The sequence below is a fragment of the Anser brachyrhynchus genome (assembly GCF_964034855.1).
Source record: "Anser brachyrhynchus genome assembly, chromosome: 2".
In the NCBI taxonomy this organism is placed as follows: domain Eukaryota; kingdom Metazoa; phylum Chordata; class Aves; order Anseriformes; family Anatidae; genus Anser; species Anser brachyrhynchus.
The window spans coordinates 68,023,863-68,044,648 of NC_137695.1; the positions used below are offsets into that span (position 1 = coordinate 68,023,863).

Here is a 20,786-nt window from a genome sequence, read left to right on the forward strand (position 1 = left end):
TTCCCTTCCTTGCGTGATAGCAATATCAGGGTTCCCCCTGTATTCTCCACAGGTATAGGTAACCATATAGCTTGCCTCTCACGGCAGGGTGTGAGTGCTACCCGGCATCTGGGAGAATTTGCCTTGTGCACGAGGACCTTGAATGCTACCGAGGACTTGATGGGAAACTGCTCAAGACCTGAGATCCCCAGGGCAGATCTCTGGTGGTACTGTGGAGGGAAGATCTTAGGGTCCACCCTGCCTTCTAACTGGGGAGGCACTTGTGCACTTGTTCAATTAGCTATACCCTTCACCCCGGCATTTGAAAGAGAAACAGCACAAATACCCAGAAGAAGTAAAAGAAGCTTAGGAGTATCATTTGATGATAGAGCGTACATAGATTCTATTGGGGTGCCTAGAGGAGTTCCCGATGAACAGGAAGCCAGGATTCAAATTGCTGCAGGGTTTGAGTCACTGTTCTGGTGGGTAACAATCAATAAGAATGTGAATTAGATTACTTATTTTTATTAAAATCAGCAGAGATTCATAAATTATACAAGAGATGCAATAAGAGGAATCGCTGAACAACTAGATGCCACCAGCAAAATGGCTTGGGAAAACAGAATAGCATTAGATATGATGTTTGCGGAGAAAGGAGGTGTGTGTGTGTGTGTGATACTGAGCAACCATTGTTGCACTTTTATACCCAACAATACTACCCCGGATGGCATAGTAACTAGAGCATTGCAAGGGTTTACCACCCTTGCCAGTGAATTGGCAGAAAAATTAGGAACAGGCACTTCCATCACCGGATGGTTGCAATCTTGATTTGGTAAATGGAAAGGGATGGTAGTGTCCATATTTGCATCCTTGATCGTAGTAGCAGGAGTTTTGACAGCCGTTGGTTGTTGCATTATCCCCTAAGAGGACTAGTACAGCGGTTAATTGAAACTGCACTATTGAAACAAATGACCACGAAGCCACCACCTTACTCAGATAAGGTGATGATATTAGAGGAGATGGAAAGCAAAGAAGGTGAAGAAGAGGAAGATAGCTACCAAATTACACCTTAGAGAAAAATTTTGCAAAAATCAACAAATTATAAAAAGAGAAAAGGGGGGAATTGTGGGAATAGAAATGTTGTTTTTGCAGTGTTACATTGTTTAGAAAGAAGGAATGTGGTATTGAGATATGCTTACAGTGATAAGAAAGCTCAGCAGGTGACCTCCTAAAATGCAGACATCCAGACTCCTTAGAGCAATCAGGTGAAAATCACTATGTTAAGTCAAGCCAGATAAGGGGAGAAAACCTTACCATCTCAAAAACAGGCCGGAAACTGAAGGCCAGGCATTGTCTGTGAAGCATCAGATAGATTGTGAACCTGGATTACCCACTCCAGTGGGGAAACAGGAGAGGGTCCTGTCATCAAAAAGTATATAAACTGTGCTTTGGAACTAGTGGGTGCGCTCTCCTGCTTGTGGGGCGCCCGCCATTGCAATCGCGAATAAATTACTACTTCACTGAGATCCTCCCCTGAGCCTAAGTTATTGGCTACAGAGTGTTTCTCACAGGCCTAACCCATTTGGGCTGTAATTTGCTGAATCTGTAGATCCTAACAGAAGCCAGATGCTATTTGCTATTATTTTGCCCTTTGTACTGCCCAACAATTTCCTTCTGAAACTGTGTTCCCTTATGTTTCCTTGTAACTCCATTTGAGCAGCTTCTTGTACTGACAGCAGAGTGCATAAATTGCCCTGGCAGCTAGGAATGGAATTGCACCGGGAGGCTGTGGTGTGCCACAAGCATCTCGCTCTGCCCCATTAGCCGCTCTGTAGCATGGTGACCCATCTTGGTATGGCCGCTAAGTACTTGAACGCATTTCTTCCACTGGTGTTCCTGAAAGCAATGCAAAATACTTGCTGATCGGTATCATTTCAGCCCTCGTGGTCATGAGGCTGTTGAGCATGTGTTGCCCCCTGGGGCTAACCACAAGAAACCAGTATCCTCCCTTGATACTCACTGGAAAGCCCCATGGGAAGGGTGATGTCCAGCCAGGGCTGGGAGCTTTCAGCTGCTGTCTACCAGGGCTCCCCTCTGGGCTGGCAAGGAGGAGGGAGACTCATTTTCTCAGCCATCAAGTGTACTCCGCTCATGCTTAGCTCAGAGACTACGCTTTATAAACACTCCCAGCTTCAACCCCTGTTTGGCTCATATCAAAACCCATGTCTCTGGTGTGGGCTGTCACCATGTAGTATCAGGCAGTGGCGATTGTGGTAGGATTTCGATGGAATACTGCTAAAAATACTGCTTTTCAACACATGGCAGTACAGGGAAATCAAACCCCACCTCTCTGGCTCTTTTTACAATATCCCACTGATTGTGGAAGGGGGTGACTCCTCGTTACCTCTCATGATAGAATGACAAGCGAACAAATAGAATGCTTATTAAAACAGCAATTTCAAAAACAAAAACAAACAAAAGCACATTTTTTTTCCCTCCCTCTTAGAGTATATAGACAACCTATGGCATTGCTGGCTGCAGGATGTTAGGTGTGTTTTCAAATGCAGGTGGACAAGGTCAGAGAAGAAAGCTGTACTGAAGGCTGCTAAATACAGAGAGCCAGTGTCCAACTCACAGAGGCAGAGAACAGCCTAAGGAAATGTTGCCATATACGTGCCCTATGCTCAAACCCTTCTCCAGACACCATTAAAGGTGACTGGCAATGAGCCTCTGGCCTAGATACAATTCTCTAAAGTGATATTCATCACTCAATGTTTAATAAACAAATTAAAGAACATTGGTATCCTCTGACAGAGAGCATCCTGTAGCAAAACCTGTAAGAATCAGAAGGAGGAGGTGAGTCTAACCTTGGGTTAATTTTGTTCAGTGTGCTTAGTGTCGGATGCCCCTGACTGCATGAATAGCTATTCCCAGCCTTACACAGCTGCTGGATCTGCTGCTCAGAGTCAGATGTAGTGCAATGCTGACGATGTAATAAACCTTCATGTGGGAAGTGCCTCATGATAGCTTTTCATCATCTTTAACTTCTTCTTTGTAGCATATAATTGTTCGTTAGTGTTGTAAAGAGTAATTATGCTTGAGCAATGCCTTTGTGCTAAGAATTTTTAATTCTTCAGCAGATAATAATTGAAATACTTTTGAGTGGTGAATTTTTTATATATGTAATCTGTTATTTTATGTCAAAAGTCTTGGCTTTTCTGAGCATCAGCTGTAGTTGCCATTAAGGATGTGTTTTTTTCACATTATTTTTTAATTGACTTAACAGAGCTTAATTGATGTACGCATTATATGAATAAACGGCAAGGGAGCACCTGAGATTAGCTTTCAAGCTGAACAATAACAGGTGCTCTGGGTAAACGTATGGAGGATTGCTGAAAAGCAGTACTGAATTCTTCTTCCCTGGTGTTGTGGTTTAACCCGGCTGGCAGCTAAACACCACACAGCCATTCGCTCACCATCCCCCCTCCCTCTCTGGGATGGGGGAGAGAAACAGGAAAGTGAAGCCTGTGAGTTGAGATGAAGACAGTTCATTAAGGCAGGAAAATAATAATAATAATAATAATAATAATAATAATAGTATTACTAACAATAATGTGTACGAAACAAGTGATGCACAATACAATTGCTCACCACTCGCTGACCGATGCCCAGCCTATCCCAAAGCAGCCGGCCCCTCCACCCTGGCTAGCCACCCCTATATATTGTTTAGCATGACATCAGATGGTATGGAATACCCCTTTGGCCAGTTTGGGTCAGCTGTTCTGGGTCTGTCCCCTCCCAGCTCCTGCTGCACCCCTAGCCTGCTCGCTGGCAGGACAGAGTGAGAAGCTGAAAAGTCCTTGGCCTGGTGTAAACACTGCTCTGCAACAATTAAAACATCAGCATGTTAACAGCGCTCTTCTCATCCTAATCCAAAACATAGCACCCTACCAGCTACTATGAGGAAAATTGACTCTGTCCTAACTGAAACCAGGACACAGCTTCCAACAAGTCTTCTGTAGGAACAGCTTCCCAGGTACTAGGGTTGACGGATGCCTTCACTCGAGTATAGTGAGTCCAACCTTTTTCTGCAGTCCTTACGGCTGTTTCAGTGGTTAGTAGTACTTGGAAGTATCCTTCCAATTCAGGCCAGAGTTGATTCTTTCCAAGTCTGAATCAGGACCCCATTTCCTGGGTGATGGTGGTGAATGGGAAATTCCAAAGGTGGGGTTTGAGCCAACAACCCATGGGTCCTTAGAGATGGCAAAGAAGAGGACAACCCCAGAATACAGTTCTTAAGAAAACTCTCGTTTCGAATTGTGGTATCTCATCCCTTCTGCCCAGATAGGGTAATCCGAACAGCATCTCATACGGTGAAATTCCTATATCATTTCTTGGTGCTGTTTGAACCTGTAGGAGTGCTAAAGGTAAGCATTTTACCCAAGGAAGTTGGGTTTCTAACACTAATTTAGATTCTTTAATGTCTGGTTCATTCGCTTTACCTTCCCAGAAGAGGAGGGGTGCCAGGGGGTATGAAAATCCGACTCAATCCCTAAGGCCTGCATTAACCCTTGCAGTACTTGTGAAGTGAAATGACTTCCTTGATCTGAATCAACGTTTTCAGCTATCCCATATCTAGGGACTATTTGCTCCGGTGATACCTTAGCCACCGTGTTCGCAGTGGCAGATACCGAGGGGAAAGCTTACACACACCCAGTCACGTGTTTGTCATTAGGACAAACAAGTACTTAAATCTCCCTGCTTTAGGCAACTCAGTAAAGTCTACCTGTATACTTTGGAAAGGTCGAATCCCTGGCTCCCGTCCCCCTCTAGGTGAGTTACAGATGACATTTTTATTTGCCTTTTGACATATGGTACATCCTCTGCATATTTCCTTCACTAAAGTGTATATTCCTACACAGGCATACTTTCTTAGGACAACATCACACTTTGCTTGCACCTCCCAATGACTCTCTTGATGTAAAACATCATATTTGCCTCATTGGTGCTTTATTCAGCATTTCTCTCCCATCAGGGAGTATCCATTTTCCCTCAGACTTCGTGGCTCCTGATTCCTTAAAAAAATCTCTCTTAAAACTTTTTAGTTCTTTCTTAGTTTTCAACAATTCCCTGAATCCTCTCTGGATTTATTCTCCGTTTACCCTCAGACATTAGATGCCTTAAATACCTGACTTCTCTTTCTACGTATTGTAATTTACTTTTCAATACTCCCAAGCCCTGCTTTCCCAGAAAGTTGAATTGCTTGTTAGCAGCTTCCTTCACAACTGTTTTCTCCTGTCCTGACAATAAACGATCATCCACATATTTGTAACAGTAATTCCTCCTTGGGAGGTTGGAATTGCTCCAAAATCTGTTCTAGAACTTGCCCAAATAAATTTGTGGCCCTGTAAACCCCTGAGGTAAAACTGTCCATATGTATTGTTGCTTCCGCCCCCACTTCAGAGTCTTTCCAGTCAGAGGTGAATATATCTTTGCTCTCAGGGCCTGAGAGCACTCCATTAATAACACTGTTATTCCAGTCTAACAATTTACTATTTGAATGCCCAGTTTCATCATCAAATCCCTTCCCAACAAGTTAGTCCCTGCCTTAGGTACATACAATAATTGCCCAGTGATCATTTCATCCCCTAGTCTCAGCTTGGTATCCCCCAAAGGTGGCACTGTTATCCCAGCCCCTTCTACCCCCATCACTTTTTAGGGTTTTATTAGTTAATTTAATCCCTGATACTTTACAGGCCAGTAAAGACCTAGCTGCCCCAGTGTATTGGGTTCGATGGCAAGGTTCAGGGGGGAGCTGTAGTGGGAGCCCCCACGAGGAGAATCCAGAAACCGCCCCGTGACAGATAATGGACAATTTCATCCGGCCCCAAGGGGCCCACCGCTGCCCAGAGACAAGCCATGAGCAACACAGTCCGTGCCTCTGTGAGAGCACATCCACGAAAACAAACAAACAAGCAAACAAAAACCTGCTGCTCAACAGCAGCTGGGAGAGCGAGGAGCGAGAAACCTCCCCGCAGACACCAAGTCAGCTCAGAAGGAGGGGGAGGAGGCGCTCCAGGCGCCGGAGCTGAAGCCCCCCTGCGGCCTATGGAGAGGCCCCTGGTGGAGCAGGCTGCCCCCCCCGTCCCCCCACCCCCCTATCGATACTTGGGAAACTGACCAAACACCACAGCAAATATACCAAAACTTCTAGACTGTTACTTAGATAATGCCTACATCCTCTTTCCCTGCTCATTCAACTTTCCCAACTCATTCAAAAAACAGCTCTGTCAAACATTACATACCGCACCTTTAACACCTTCAATAACCCTTTTTAACACTTCTTTTTATCTTTCTCCAGCCTGTACTTTCCCATTTTCCTTCTCTCCTCCTATTCCTATTTGAAGTGGCCAGCCTGGCCACACTTCAAAGCCTGTCCCTGAGCTTTCCTTGCCTGCCATTCCTTCATCTCTCTTCCTCTCTTTTCCATCCTGGCCCTGACTCCTCCTGAAAAGTTTCTTCCTCTTTCTCCAGCCCTCTGCCTGACTACCTGCTACACTGTCAATACCATTAGTTTTGCTCTCTGCTTTTCCTTCTCATCTCCCCTCCTGACATACACCTCCAGGGCCTCCTGCAGGAGGGTCCCCCCCAGTGACTGTTCACTACATCCCCCCCACCTTCTGGAGCTTTTTCTGTGTATCTTGCCAAGCTTCAATCACAAAATGAACTTTCAAGAGCCCCCGGGACACCGGGTCCCCGGGACTCACCGCCGAGCACTCCCCCACCCCGACCCCAAGTCTCCCACATGACCCCTGTACTGCGCACTATCACCACTCCAGCCAGGATCGGCAAGTGGGCACCCCTGCTCTGCTGGTATTACCCCCGGTCCCGGAGGATGAGCTCCTTCCCATTCTTGTGTAGCAGCTCTCCTCCTGATCATTCTCATTTCTTCCCCTGTAAAAAACATACTTAGTATAGACATCATTTCCCCCCAAGAGTGTACGTGAGGTCTTAGGAACCGGTCTAATTGTTCAGGTAGCCTGATGGGGTCCTCAATTAAAGACTTCATCACCTCCTTAAAACCCCTAACACCCCTCTGCTGGTAAGGGAGGGAGGGGAGGAGTTCGCTTAAGAGGATACACAGTTAGTGTTAGTACTGTCAGTATCAGGGAAGGCAAAATTCTCAGAAACTCTTCTACCTTGTTCTAATTCTTGCCAGAGCCTAGAGTATGCTCTTCTCTAGGGACAGTGTTAATTGCAGTCCCTGTCTCCTTTCCTGGAGCGACTGCTGCTGCCACCGGTGCAATATAAGGATTATAGGAAGCATAACTTGGCTCCTTCTCCAAAAAAGGATTCTTATTGTTTACATATAAATTTAAAGCCTGAATTTTCATCAGGCCCGTATTTTGGCCACAATACTGCTGTTTCCTTAGTTGGTTCTTTTGTCCAGACTGATACACAATATTTAACTTTTTTTTTCTTTTATCATCTCTTCTAATTTTGAGGTTATTTGTCCAATTTCTTATCATTCTTCAGGAAGAACTGTCTGTAGGTACTCCCCCAGGGACATCTCCCTGTCCCCTGGAAATCATATTTCCCATTTTTCCTAGCCCTTGTCAGTGTGCTGCTACAGAAATTTCCCTCCTGAAGGACACCACACACTAACGTTACGATTCTGGAAAATCGGGGTGTACTGCCAAGCACTTCCCCATGCAAGGGGTACCGCACACCTATGAGTTTACCAGATTCCCTGGTGTACTGCCAAGCACTTCCCTGTGCAAGGGTTACCGTATACCAAATTTCCCTGGTTTACTGCCAAGCACTTCCCCGTGCAAGGGTTACCGTACACCAAATTTCCCTGGTGTACTGCCAAGCACTTCCCCGTGCAAGGGTTACCGCACAACAAATTTCCCTGGTGTACTGCCAAGCACTTCCCTGTGCAAGGGCTTACCATACACCAAATTTCCCGAGACTCTTCCTTTCTCTCCCTTATCTCACGCTTCGTCCGTCTCCGGCCGCGCCCCTCACGGAGCTACGGAACTGCGGATCAGGACTCCACACTCGCTTTGTACAAAAGTACGTCTCAATCACACATCACACAGAGTCTCACCCGACCCCCAAGGCAATACTTAATATTTCTTACCTTGGTCTGTGCACAGGGTTACCGGATCAATTTTTAAACCCGGAGTGCCTACCTTCTTCCCTTCCCCACTACTTCACGGATCCTGCCTCTTTCATCAGTCTCGGGCCCTCTGTCAGCTCTCTGCAGAACCGCCACCGTCGATGCACAGGACTGCTGAAATCAGCGGGGCATGCCTTCCTGCTGCTGCGGCGGTGGGGCTCCCCAGTAGGTGACTGGATCCCGGATGAGCCCCCAAATTGTGAGAAACACACCATAGCCAATAACTTAGGCTCAGGCAAGGATCTCAGTGAAGTAGTAATTTATTTGCGATTGCAATGGCGGGCGTCCCACAAGCAGGAGCGCACCTACTGGTTCCAAAACACAGTTTATATACTTTTTGATGACAGGACCCTCCCCTGTTTCCCCACTGAGTGGGTAATCCAGGTTCACAATCTATCTGATGCTTCACAGACAATGCATGGCCTTCAGTTGCTGGCCTGTTAAATTTCAAATTTCTTTTGACTTTTTTACTGTTTGAAGTGGTAATGTTTCTTCACTTATCTGACTTGACACCGTGATTTTCACCTAATTGCTCTAAGGAGTCTGGTTGTCTGCATTTTACAAGGTCGCCTGCTAAGTTTTCTTATCACTGCAAGCATATCTCAATACCCCATTCCTTACCTTTAAACAATGTAACTCTGCAAAAACAACATTTTTATTCCCACAGAGAGAAAGACTTAAAAAGGAATATTATGACATAAAAATAGAGATTAAATTTTGTGGTTAAACTGATATGGAAACAGAATTACTTCATTGTCTTCAGACATGAATTCTTTCAGAGTAGAGCAACTGTGTGCACCACCACATGAAATGTCACTCCCATGTATGTGATACCTTCATAATTAGGGCATTCTTTATAGCTGAGGGAGATTATATTTGGTTTTCTTGTATGCCTGAGGAGATTCAAACTCTTTAGAGAGTGAGACAATCAGAGGATGTAGGCCATGTTGGAGCAGGTGGCTGTGACCTCCTCCTGAAACTGCTCGATTTTTCATAGCAAGTTAAAAACTCATTTCAGCAGAAACGTTCATAACGCTGCAAGTAGGTGCTCCTACCACAAGGCTGGGAGAATTCAAACAGTAGGATCCTTGCTGTCCACAGCTATTCACAGGTTTTATGTGAGCTGCTCATTGAACGAGCAGAGACAGGTAAACAATGGGAATTCACAGCCATATTCAATCACGGGACATGCTGTTTGCCAAGGGGACAAGACCAACAGAGTGGCATAAGAGCATGAGGAAATTGTATTTTAAGGGAAGTAAAATTCACAGACTTTGCTTTTTGACTCCCTTGCCTATTGCTACTGAGAGCATCTACAACCCATTGATCTATGATGCTGAGGGGGGGATTTTTTTTATTTTTAACCAGGCAAGTCACCCACAGTTCTCTTGATGAGAATGAAGATCGATCAGGTAAGAGTAACGCTTCAGAAAAGAGAAGAAACAAGACTTGAATGCAGTGATTTACTACAGGGTCTCTTTGCTCCAGACACCACATACACCTCAGTTTGCCCACCCTCCCTGCTACTTCAGTCTGTCCTGCCCAAAGTCACAAGTGGGTCCCTCTGCGGGACCCTGGAGCCCTGACTGGGAAGGACAGCCATTCATTCCAGGTCACTCATTCAGCAGCAGAAAATCCAATTAAGTATAACTATATTAATGCTAAGCGAGAACCCTCAGTAGTATATAAAACATTAAAAAGCAAGTACGCCATATGATGCAGGGTGTCTGAAATGAGAGCTCAGGGTCACAGGCAAAATCCAAATATTGTATATAGATTTAAAAAAGGAAAAAAAACTAATCAATCAGCATGTTCTCCCTAGGCATTTCACCTCTAATTGAAGAGTGAATTATGTTTACTTTCCTGCTCATGTTCTTGATTGTCTCTCAGCAAATGAATTGTGATTACATTACATAAAATAATGTGTAATGTGTAAAGTGTTTGGTTTTCTTTCTATCTCATAGGTCTGGATTCAGTAGAAATTCCACACTTTAACACACATGGAAAAACCACATTGAACATTGAAAAATATGTTTACTGTATAGAAAAGAAAAATATTTGTTTGAAATACAGATTGTAGCATGTGTGATTCCTGCTTCTGCAGCTGAGGCATGTAAAAGAAATACTGTCCTTAAAGGGAAAACCAAAGCCATTTCACATGCAAACTAGCAATGGCCAAGGGCATTGTTGACTACTATCATCTTGAGTATACCTAAAATCATACTAAAACACATGCAGATTTCACACACAAAAGGATCTCAGGCTTTCTCATGATTCTGGGGTGCTCAGCACCTATCTTAAAGGTATTCAAAACTGATCAAAAAGCAGTTTAAGTGAAAGAACAAATTTTTGTCTGGTAAACATATTTGCAACTCAAATGTTGTCAGCACTGAAGCAGAATGAGGAACTTCATACAGCATTTATAAATGAAGAATAATTTATCAAAACAAACTGGGAATTTGAGTGAACATGGATGTAATAATGAGAAACACCACAGGAAAAAAAGGGGTTGGGTTCTAAAACCTATAGATAAACCACTGTTCTGCATGTTTTAAGAGCTAATAAACCCTAATATATCATTCATCCCCACTACTTGAACTTGCTGGACTGTCTTGGGCTGTCACCCTTTTGTTTCAAAATGTCTTTATAGCTGCAGTAGCAATAACTGGGGAGAGCATCTCTCTCCACAGAGCAAAAGAATTACTGGGCACTGTGGCTGCCGCACCAGAAGGAACTGAGCTTCCAGCCAACGGACGAGATTTCACCAGACATGAAGGGGTGTATGACCTCTGAACAAATATAAGTTAGTAGCTGTAGCAAATGATGTTTGTGACATTAGTGGACTTGGGGACTGGAAATGCACAAACTTAGTTTAAGATAATCTGGCACCTCATTCACTGAACTCTTTCTGGGTGTCTATGCTAATATTTCTAAATGGCCTTAGCTATTATGGTATTGCTTGTTAGACATCCAGCCTTTTCCCCAAACACCCACAAGCTCATTGAGCATCATCTCTCCCTTAGCTTCTTCTGAAACAAGACAAGAACCAAAGGGAAGTTCACTCAGAAACAGAGAGGAAGCCAAGCAGGTGGTAGAAAGATGACCTTTCTCCATGAGGTCAAATAGCTTTATTGTGATTAAACACTACAATACAGTATATATCCATAAAAAACTCTATAGTGTATATAAATTATTCCTTCCATTCAGTATTTTTTTTTCATTTTGTTTTAGTTTTTTTTTTCATTTCCATTACAGCTTTGGTACAATGTGATTTTATTATATTTTTAAATACTTTTAGCTTCACAAACTCAACACAAAGTACAAAACTATTCCGAATCAAGGATATTACAATCTACACAGTGGTGTTCAGTGGTAGGAAAAAATCTTACCTCAATGAATTCATGTCACTAGCTAAGCTATAAAGGCATACCTAGCAGACATGACAAGAATATGCACCATTAACCAGCAAACATTTTTTTTTCAAAATTTATTTTATTTTTTTTACAGATTTTTTCCAGCAGCAAATCACTTGGGCATAGTCAGTACTTATGTCCTCAACTGATTATTCTGTTGTGTTCCTCTTCATTTGAAGGCCATGAGTTATTTGTCAAATAACGCACCACTATCCTTGTATATCCACTCTAAGCCAGTGTCAGTACTTTACCTGCCACCCTGCATTGTTAATGCTCGCACAGTTTGTCCTGCAGCTGGCAGAAATAACTGGAACGTTATTGGAGGGGCAGTGTGGGGCAATCAACCGTAGATTGTTCTGTGGGGCAGGAGGTATGACATTACAGTAAACAGGCATTCCAGTGGCTGTAAGTGTTCCTTGACCTGATTGATTAGGTAGCATGACTGGTTGTTGATATGATTGTTGTGGCAATCCTTGAGAACCCTGGGTCATTGGCACCTAGACAGACGTAGAGAAATATGTAGAAAAAATAATTAGTAAATAAATTAAAATAAGTTCCGAGTATTCCTATTTTCCTTCTATCTGAATTCAGGTATATGACATGCTCAGAAAAAAATTGTTATTTTCTGCTGCTCAGAACTATTCTAATGGCTGAGGATCTTTTTTTTGACTAGAGATGTGTTAAAAATAAGTCACTGTGCTCCAGGGACTAGTAAGTGGTTCTGTCATGATCTAGCTGAATGTGAATTTCTAAGATCATATTCTTACATTAATAATAACGCAAAACAAATATTCTTATTATACAGAAGACTCAACCCTGGTATATCTAAGGCCATCTAAAAGGTCTAAGCCTTTAACCTGATCGTTAACTTTAAAACACATTTTCCATATAGTAAATCTGAAGACATGAGGAGAAAATTATGGCCGCAAGCAATTCACCAATTTCCATCCGGGTTACTGTGGTGTTTTCAAAGAAGGCGATGGAAAGGAGGAATGGCTGCTCAATCAGTGTAATCTATTGAAAGGAGTTAATATCACTGTTTCTTAACTTTCCAGAGGGACCACACCAGAAACATAAGCACAGACCACCTCATAGGTGGCCTCAAGCTTTTGTCATATTTCACAGAATCCATGTATCAAGTTGGGAAAATACAGACTTTTGGGTAATTTACAGATCCGGTAAAACACAAGCCACTTCCTTCGCTCTCCCCTAACTCCAGTAAAACAAGTATCCCTCTAGCTACAGTTTGTTTTAGGAGACATGGTGAGATCCTCTCTCTTAGGGCACTGGCAAGAAACTTCATGCATGAGTAATTTTTAACTGGAACAGGAAAAGCCTTCAACTTAATTACAGAAAACGGTATCGAACTGTGAAAAAAAAAGTATCGTTTTTTATTTCTTTAATTCATTTTCTTCACAAGAAGTATAATTCCTTCATGCTTTCTGAAGTTTCTCCTGTACTGTAGGCTGCAATAAGTAGTTCATTTAATGTATTCCCAATTCAGAATGAAAATCGGGAGTAGTAAGAATACATAAACAGGAAGCAGAGAAACCAATTTGACTTAGAATGGTATTTATCAGGAGACCTCCTGTCACATGCTGCCCTAATGAAGTAATAAAGACCATTCTGTGATATGAAAACTTAATTCAATTAAGCACTCTCCAAAGAAGAAAAGCAGTCTTTACAGCTTCTAAGTACCTGATAAGACGACATGGCTGGATACTGCACCATCATGCCTTGCACCTGATTTCCCTGTTGATTATTCATCAGGCTCTGGCTTTGGGGAGGCTGCTGCATTCCCACGAGACCCTGGAATCCTTGCTGCTGGTTCGGCAGGACAGGCTGGTAACCTGCAAGAAGAAAGCCACCTTCAAATATGCTGCGCCTTTTACAGCCAAAATTAAAACTGTTCTCACTAATGGCGAATGATCCCAGTGTTTCTCCCCACATTGGTCAAAAAGGTGTTCTATTTCTATGGAAGCACTGATAGAAATAAAAATCTAAGGGGAACAACCGTGTCGTAGGTTGGCAGCCCTGGCAGGCTGATATGAGCAGGCAGCACACCTTCCTCGTGTTCTTCAACCCTGCAGGAAATACCACCTTGAGGGACATTTGACTTCAGTCCATGATTTAAGGCCCTGAACAAAGGCTTCAAGGTATTTCCAGAGGCAAAACCCCCACCAACTTCAAGGACATCAGTATTTGGCCTCACAATTTAACCCATCACTTTTCTTATCTTCAGAGTTGTGCCTCAGAAAGCACCTCCCTCCCTCTTACCTTTCTTGCAACACACCCCCCTAGCATGATGTAAACAAAGATGGCTTGATTTAATCAAGAACAGTATCTATATACACACTGGCTCCTCCTTGCCAGGTTTTATTTATCTATATATGATTAGAACATATTAAGAGTCACATTCTACCCTACTGTTTCACATTTGGCACAAGAGGAACTTGCAAGTGGCTGCACAAGGATGAAAAGCTGATGCTTTGGCTTCAACCTGTTGTTGGCTCTGTGTTCAAAGTCACCACAACATTGCTGGTTTTCTGGCTCCTCTGGGACTAACTGAGAAATGGGCAAAGTCTGTATTATCTGGAGGGCTAAGCCACTAAAGAAGCAGAAAAGTAGATGGGAAACAAAGTGCTGCTCAGCAGCAGCGTGATCTGGCCTGAGAAACAGCCTTACAAGATGGAAGTGGGCTGGCTGGGTGAAGCTAATATTTAGAGATGAAGGATTTTGCAGAAAAAAGTTGAAAAGGAAAGGAAGATGTAGAAAGATCCTGTCCTTGAAAAATGCAGCCAGCCACAGTCATTGCAAATACGTGAATAATTCCTCCTTAAGACATTCTCTGTCCTCTAGCATTCGTATATTTCATATGTAGTTATGCAGTGCACTATTAACTTTGTAGTGATGTTCTCAGAATAAGCATATTTCAGGCAAAGGAGAATTATCAGAAGCAACAATGCTGTGTTATTTTTATATAAAAAACGTATGTCACGTCTGCTCAATTTATATTCATTAATACAGTACAAGGTTCAATATACTTCACGAATTGGAAAACATCACCTGCGTATTTCTTCATTATATAAGTAACCAATGTCTCTGTTTCTGCCAGTCTATCCTGAACTGATAGCTCTCCTTCAAAATCTTTTCTGATGCTAGAGAATAGTTGGGTATATCTGAACACTTTTGACATTAAAGATGCCTTTTCCACAGATATGAGATTAACGTCTCCTGTCAACAGAGCAAAACAAAAAAAAAAATCCATGAGTGATTAACTTGGCTGGGATATAGCAACAAACATCTCCCAAATGCACCAGATTATTATACATTCAAATTTGTTCTTTTCCTATGCACAAACACAGAGTCAGCATATTTTTTAGTCACAAAAATTACCAACATCAGAGTGCTGTAACTGAGTTTACAGAAGGCTTATACAGCAGTAGTAAAATTGCAAGTCCTCTTCTGCTCCTGTATACCAATTATAGGGAGGGTGGGGGGGGAGAAAGGAAGAAGTAAAGAAATGTAACACTACTATTCTGGTATTCACAAGACTGGAAATTTAAGCAGAAAAGAGTCAACTGACAGTGGAAGCTGCAGAAGATAATTCATTTCATATCACTTATGTTTGTCAACTTAAGTCCAGATATAGCAATGAATGAGGGATTGATGGCGGACTGTGGGATCTTCAGTGATGTGAAGCTGGGGAATGCTACCAAATTTTGGATCTGTGCTCACTGTGCTAGATTGTGATGCATTGGCACAGGGCAGCAAATGGTGCTATGCAGAAGCAGACAGTTGACACCATCAGGGTAAACAAGAGAGAAGCCCGGCTGTCATTGCTCAATGTAATTGCATCACCATTATTTTAATCAGGCTACTGCTGATACTCTGCTGTATGTTCAAACGTACAGCTGTCTCTTCGCCTCAGCTTTCTGTTCCATATTCACCAATATGATACATTTATTGTTCAGGGCAGACATAACTATCAAACAGAAACGAGTTATGAAAATGACTGGGTGTCTACCCTTATGCTGAACATGTAGGCATCACCTCATGGGGGCATTACATTGACTTGCACCTCTGCCCTGTCAAAACGTATGGGTGAAATCTTTCTCTGTATCAGCAGGCAAACACTGCTTAGCAGATAGTACAATCATACTGCATTTCAGGTGCAGGACAGCAAAAAGTGTTAAAAAGGTTTAAGTGCTGAGGTTCACTAGGCTATGGATTATTATTTTAACAATCCCATTACTCTTCAAGGACTTTCTTCTGCCCATAAGGCATGTGCACCCCTCACCCCTGTCCTAACATGCAGAGTCCTGCTTACTCCCTGGGCAATTTGAAGACTTCTTTCCCACTCCCTTTGCAAGAACTTTGCAATGCTTTGACCACACAGTGGGACCTCAATACAAGCAGAGAAAGTGCTTCAGATGTATTCTAACACACTTCCAATATGATTAAATAGGAGCAGAGAGATACTAGTGTAAGAATCTGGCTGCATTGTCTCCTGACTCTTCTTTGCCTTTAGGGGAAGTTGTCACGTCTGTGATTCAGAAGAGGCTACTGTAGTCTCTTGACCATTAGCTCCCTTGAACTGTGGGTGGAAACAGGTAAGTTTAAGGTTACTGCTCTCTTGCAAAGATGGTGGCTGTCATCTGTCCCTCATTTAATACTCTCAGACATTTTTTACAATTAGTACCCTATTAGTACCCTAATACAAAGAATTTATGGATGTCAGACCTTGCTGGAGAACCCCAGATGCAGTTGCTCAAAATCCACTTTCCCCTTCAAGGCTCTACAACTCAAATGAAGCCACTTCTCTGACAGCAAAGTCTGACCCTTTATGATGTTAAATATATGAAGAAAGATGCAAGTTCATGTACTGACCATAACCCAATAATGTACAAAGATACACTCCAATAGTGCAGAGTGGTACAGAATAAGAAAAGGTGAATGAATTCCTTTATCCGCAACAAGCTCTACAAGAAGCAAGAGGAAAAAGCTGTCGAAAAAACAACAACAAAAAAAGTTGCCCAAGTCTTTTACGCTAGATGGCTTCTGTTTCAGCACAAAAGCAAGCAGCAAGAACTGGCAGTCTATGTGGCAATCCATTTGTACAAGAATTTGTTAATATCAGAAACCATCTGCTTTGAATTTTCCACCTCCACAGCCGAAACTATGCAACTTTGACTCTGCATGCCACATAACATTTGAAACAGATCCTTCAGTGTTTACTGTGTGTTGATGTCTTCATGTTTTTGCACACTGTCCAGGGAAAGAATGAAGATGGGTGAACTGAGACTCCTCATAACTGATAGCCTTGATATATCAAGCTTTCAGCAATGCTTATGAAACTGTATCATTCTAGCAAACTTTTTTTTTCCCTCCAAGGGCACAGACTATCAGAGAGTGCTATTTTCCCAACACTATTTTGTACACACAGCAGTTTCAATCCTGAACTCAGCTCTGCCATGCTTTTGACATGCTATTTATTTTTCAATGAAATGAAAATAATAGTGTTCTCAAAAGGCTTGGGAATTGACTGCAGTGCATACAAAGCCATCCATCACTGGGCAGAGATGGATATTTTGGAGCTACACAGGTGTCAGGAAACAAGTGAAAACAGGAAGTGGCACCATTCTGCAGCAATAGTTTTCTTCATAGTTGCTCTTTGGTTATTAGCTTTCTTACTACATAAAGTGTAATCCTTAAAAGTTTCTTTGTTGTCCCCTGAGAACATACATATTTTCTAATGGCAGTAACACATCAGATGAACCATCCTATTACTGCAAGCTCCAGGGCCTCTTTACTGCAATTATATCATCCTGCTCTATGTTATCTCTGCTACAAAGGAAGATTTTTTTTTAAATCAGGGCAAACATAAGAGACATTGTTAAACAAGCAGAGGAACAAATTGTGCACAGAATTTCAATGAATGCCTCAGAGGAAAAATGAGCCTTGGATCGCAATCTAAATGGAAGAGGCTGTCATAACATCAAGGTAATTCTCTGAACCTTTATAGTTTGCATTGCCATGCTGACAGTCAGCTACCTTAAACATCCCAGAGGGAAAAACACTACATGAAACACCCACAAATGTTTTAATTTCTTAATGAGGCTGTGGAGCTTAAAAGATAAAACACAGTGGTCTTGGGTCCAGTAACGTCACTCAGAGCTGTAACTAAGGTAGGCGCATTGATCTGCTGGCCTCAGCACATGCCCTTCATGAACAGCACATCCATGCTTGCAGGGACTGTTCCGTTGCTCATTTTAGATTTGAAGCATATATTAGCAAGATAGCTTTGTAGTAGGCTTTTTACCTGGAGTGCTGACACACAATCAGCACTTGGGATGATGAGAATTTGGTCTGGCACGACTTCCTGAACCACAAATATTACTCTGCCCTCAGCACTTGCATCTAACAGGTTCTTTGCATCTAAGCTCATCCGATGCAATCACATAAATTTACAGAGGTTTTAATGTGAAGTGATTTGAAGGCTAATATTCTCCCTTTAGTGTAGTTCTATGAGAAGCCAAACTGTGGTCACCTGCAAACTTGGGACACGACCAAAATGCACATTTTCACAACACACTGCAGCAGCATGGCAACCTGAGACCAAAAGAAATTCAAAAGACAGACCTCAGCAGGGCTAACGGGGCTGGATGCAATGCTGCACAAATCTGGCTGTACTCCTGCCCGCTCCACAAGTACTGCAGTGCCTTTTCTCAACCCAGCACCTCTGCCCTATGTCTCCTACTGTGGCACAGATCCTGCAGAAGGGTAACCCAGTCCCAAGCGCTGCACTTGCCACAGGTGCTCACATCCACAAAAGACTCCCCAAAACTGGGAGAAGAGAGTGAGAAAACTGATCTGAGATCAGAAAGTGCACCTCTTCCTGTGAGACCTGATGAACTCATTCCACTCCATTCATTCAAAAGATGAAAAGGTAGCTGCTGGTAGGTGGTTCTTGAACAGAGTGAAGAAAAAGTTACATAGTTGGAAGATAAACTTAGAATCATCCAGATTAGAAATAAAGTGTAAAGTTTCACCAGAGTCTATAATTAGCAAGGGGGCATTTTACCTACAGATGAAGAAGCACACTTGCTATCACCTGAAATCTCCAAAATGAGGTTAGACAGCTTGCTAGAAGATATTCATCAGCTTAATAAGAACTTCTGGGAATAAAGGTGTGATCAGAGCGTGCTCTGTGTCCAGTATTATTCAGAACAGTGAATTACATGATCCAGGCTTGAAATACTTATGAAAAATGTTAGACAGTTAGCTCTTAGTAATTTTCTAGTCTTCCAGTGAAAAGCACTAAGTATCCATGTGTGAGAGTGGTTCCTCTTCCCAGTCTCTCCTTCCTTTGATCACGTACTGGCATTGACACCAGGTTGACTCCACCTGCAGAGAACTCAGCTGGTGGCTACCTAAGGGCTATTTCTGGGGTATTTTAGGTTGTTTCACCCCACTGGAGAAACAATCACTAAGTTTTGCAAGCTGCAGAATCTGATTGATATCAACTTCCACAATTTTGCCAGTCTGTTTTCCCTTACTTTTTAAAATAAGGTATGGGTGGGATGTAGTTTTTGCCTTATAATCACAGAAGCTTAGAATACCTGTGAGAAGTTACCTGTCAAAGAAAAAATGTCTTCATAAAACTACAATTCCATCATGCACGCATCAGTAAATTTGGTAAAGTTTTTGGCAACTCACTTATTTGCCAAAAGTTCTGAGTTGGTCCATCCCAAAGTACTTGCAAAGCTGAAAGGAAGAAAAAAATGAAGCAAGCAGTTCGGCAAGATCAAACACTCTGTCTTGGCACAAAGAACCCTTTGATTCTCAAACAGTCCCTAAGAGTTACCTGTAAAATATGAGGGAAGAAGGTCAGGCTGGGGAAGCAGGCTCAGTTCTGCACAGACTTACATTCAGACCAGTTGGCCAAGCCGTGGGAGGTGGATGCTCAAATCCTTTCCCAGCACAAGTGAAAGCTGGAATTTGAGGCAAGGGATTTCTATCAGTCAGAACAAAGCCCCCTGTGCTATGGGGGGGTCTGTCAGTACCTCCTGCTGACACTCTTTGTCTCACATCTGGATTGCAACCAGATGTTTCACCTCCCACACGAACATTGTAATTACCAGCTACAAAATCTCCCCATATGCCGCTGGCTCTAGAGAAGCATTGAGCTCAGGCTGGCTTTTCATGTCTGCACGTTATACATTAGATTTGGGTGGCTGCTGAGGAAGTCTTCCCCCCACCCCAAATTATTCAGTTTGTCATCAGTTGACCAGTTTCACACACACAGTAGACTGGAAGTCTCACTGAAAACACTGCTATAAAATTAAGCTGAATTTGTTTTCAGCCTCACCACCCCTAAGTGTCTGCAGTTTGGAAGACTCCCACAGAAGACATGTTAATTAATTTCTCCCTGCTGGTGTGTTATTTTCTATACAAGTCTGAAGATTTAAACTGCTTCTTGTGCAGCTGGAATCCAAAACACTTTGTAAGCAATTTTGTCGCTCAAGCTTGGATCTGAAACATGCTGTAAACCAAATCTGCTGCAGTTGATCAATCCACCCCTACTGTGTCTGCTTTCTCTCTGCACTACACATAAAAATGTCTTAACTTAGTAAGATATTTGGGCTTTGTGCTCCCCCTGAAGACATCTCAAATAATTTATGGGTATAAACTGGATACCACATGAGCTGAAAGAACAAATACATAGTAGCTTAATGCTAAAAATCTGTCCTCTTCCCCTGAAAACTTAAGACCATACAATTATTTCATTTTCACACATACACAAAGGAAAAACAAGAACACCTATGCCTGAAATAAAGGAGTCTTAAGCTAACTTGGAGGTGCAAGTTGGCTTAAAACACACAAAAAAGCACCTGTACCAATAACTACAGCAGCACATGCTCCTCTCCCCACACCACCCGCTGCACTCTGCAGGCACAGAGCTTCTGCACCAGCAGAAGCCTTCTCAAGTGAGTGACTTACAGTTTTGGCTGCTCTTGTTTAAGGCAAAAGCACTTCCCACTCCAGCAGCATAGCTTGCAAGGGAAAGCACATGGTATTATGCTAGTTTTGTTTTCAAAATTGAAAACTAATCACATTGATTCTTTCAAGTTGTGCAAGATCAAAACAATTTTTAGCTAATGGCACTCCAGTTACATTCATCGAAAACACAACAGGATAAATATTCCTAA

General features: G+C 42.6%; 1 protein-coding gene and 1 long non-coding RNA gene across 26 annotated transcripts in view; one reads left to right on the forward strand and one right to left on the reverse strand.

Moving 5' to 3' along the window:
• The window catches only part of LOC308189113, a 443,217-nt gene that overhangs the window by 225,500 nt on the left and 196,931 nt on the right, over window positions 1-20,786 (forward strand). The gene's annotated exons all lie outside the window — the stretch shown is intronic.
• ARPP21 (cAMP regulated phosphoprotein 21) overlaps window positions 11,256-20,786 on the reverse strand; it is a 212,429-nt gene continuing 202,898 nt past the window's right edge. For 17 of the 25 annotated variants that reach the window (XM_080578796.1, XM_080578797.1, XM_080578810.1 and 14 more), the window contains 5 exons: window positions 19,293-19,341; window positions 18,467-18,543; window positions 14,641-14,808; window positions 13,273-13,424; window positions 11,256-12,071 (listed from right to left, as the gene is read on the reverse strand). In XM_080578796.1, coding sequence (XP_080434922.1) covers window positions 11,814-12,071; window positions 13,273-13,424; window positions 14,641-14,808; window positions 18,467-18,543; window positions 19,293-19,341 — 704 coding nt within the window. In that variant the 3' untranslated portion in view covers window positions 11,256-11,813. The remainder of the gene's footprint in view (window positions 12,072-13,272; window positions 13,425-14,640; window positions 14,809-18,466; window positions 18,544-19,292; window positions 19,342-20,786) is intronic. The other 8 variants (XM_080578804.1, XM_080578805.1, XM_080578800.1 and 5 more) reach the window with 2 other exon arrangements.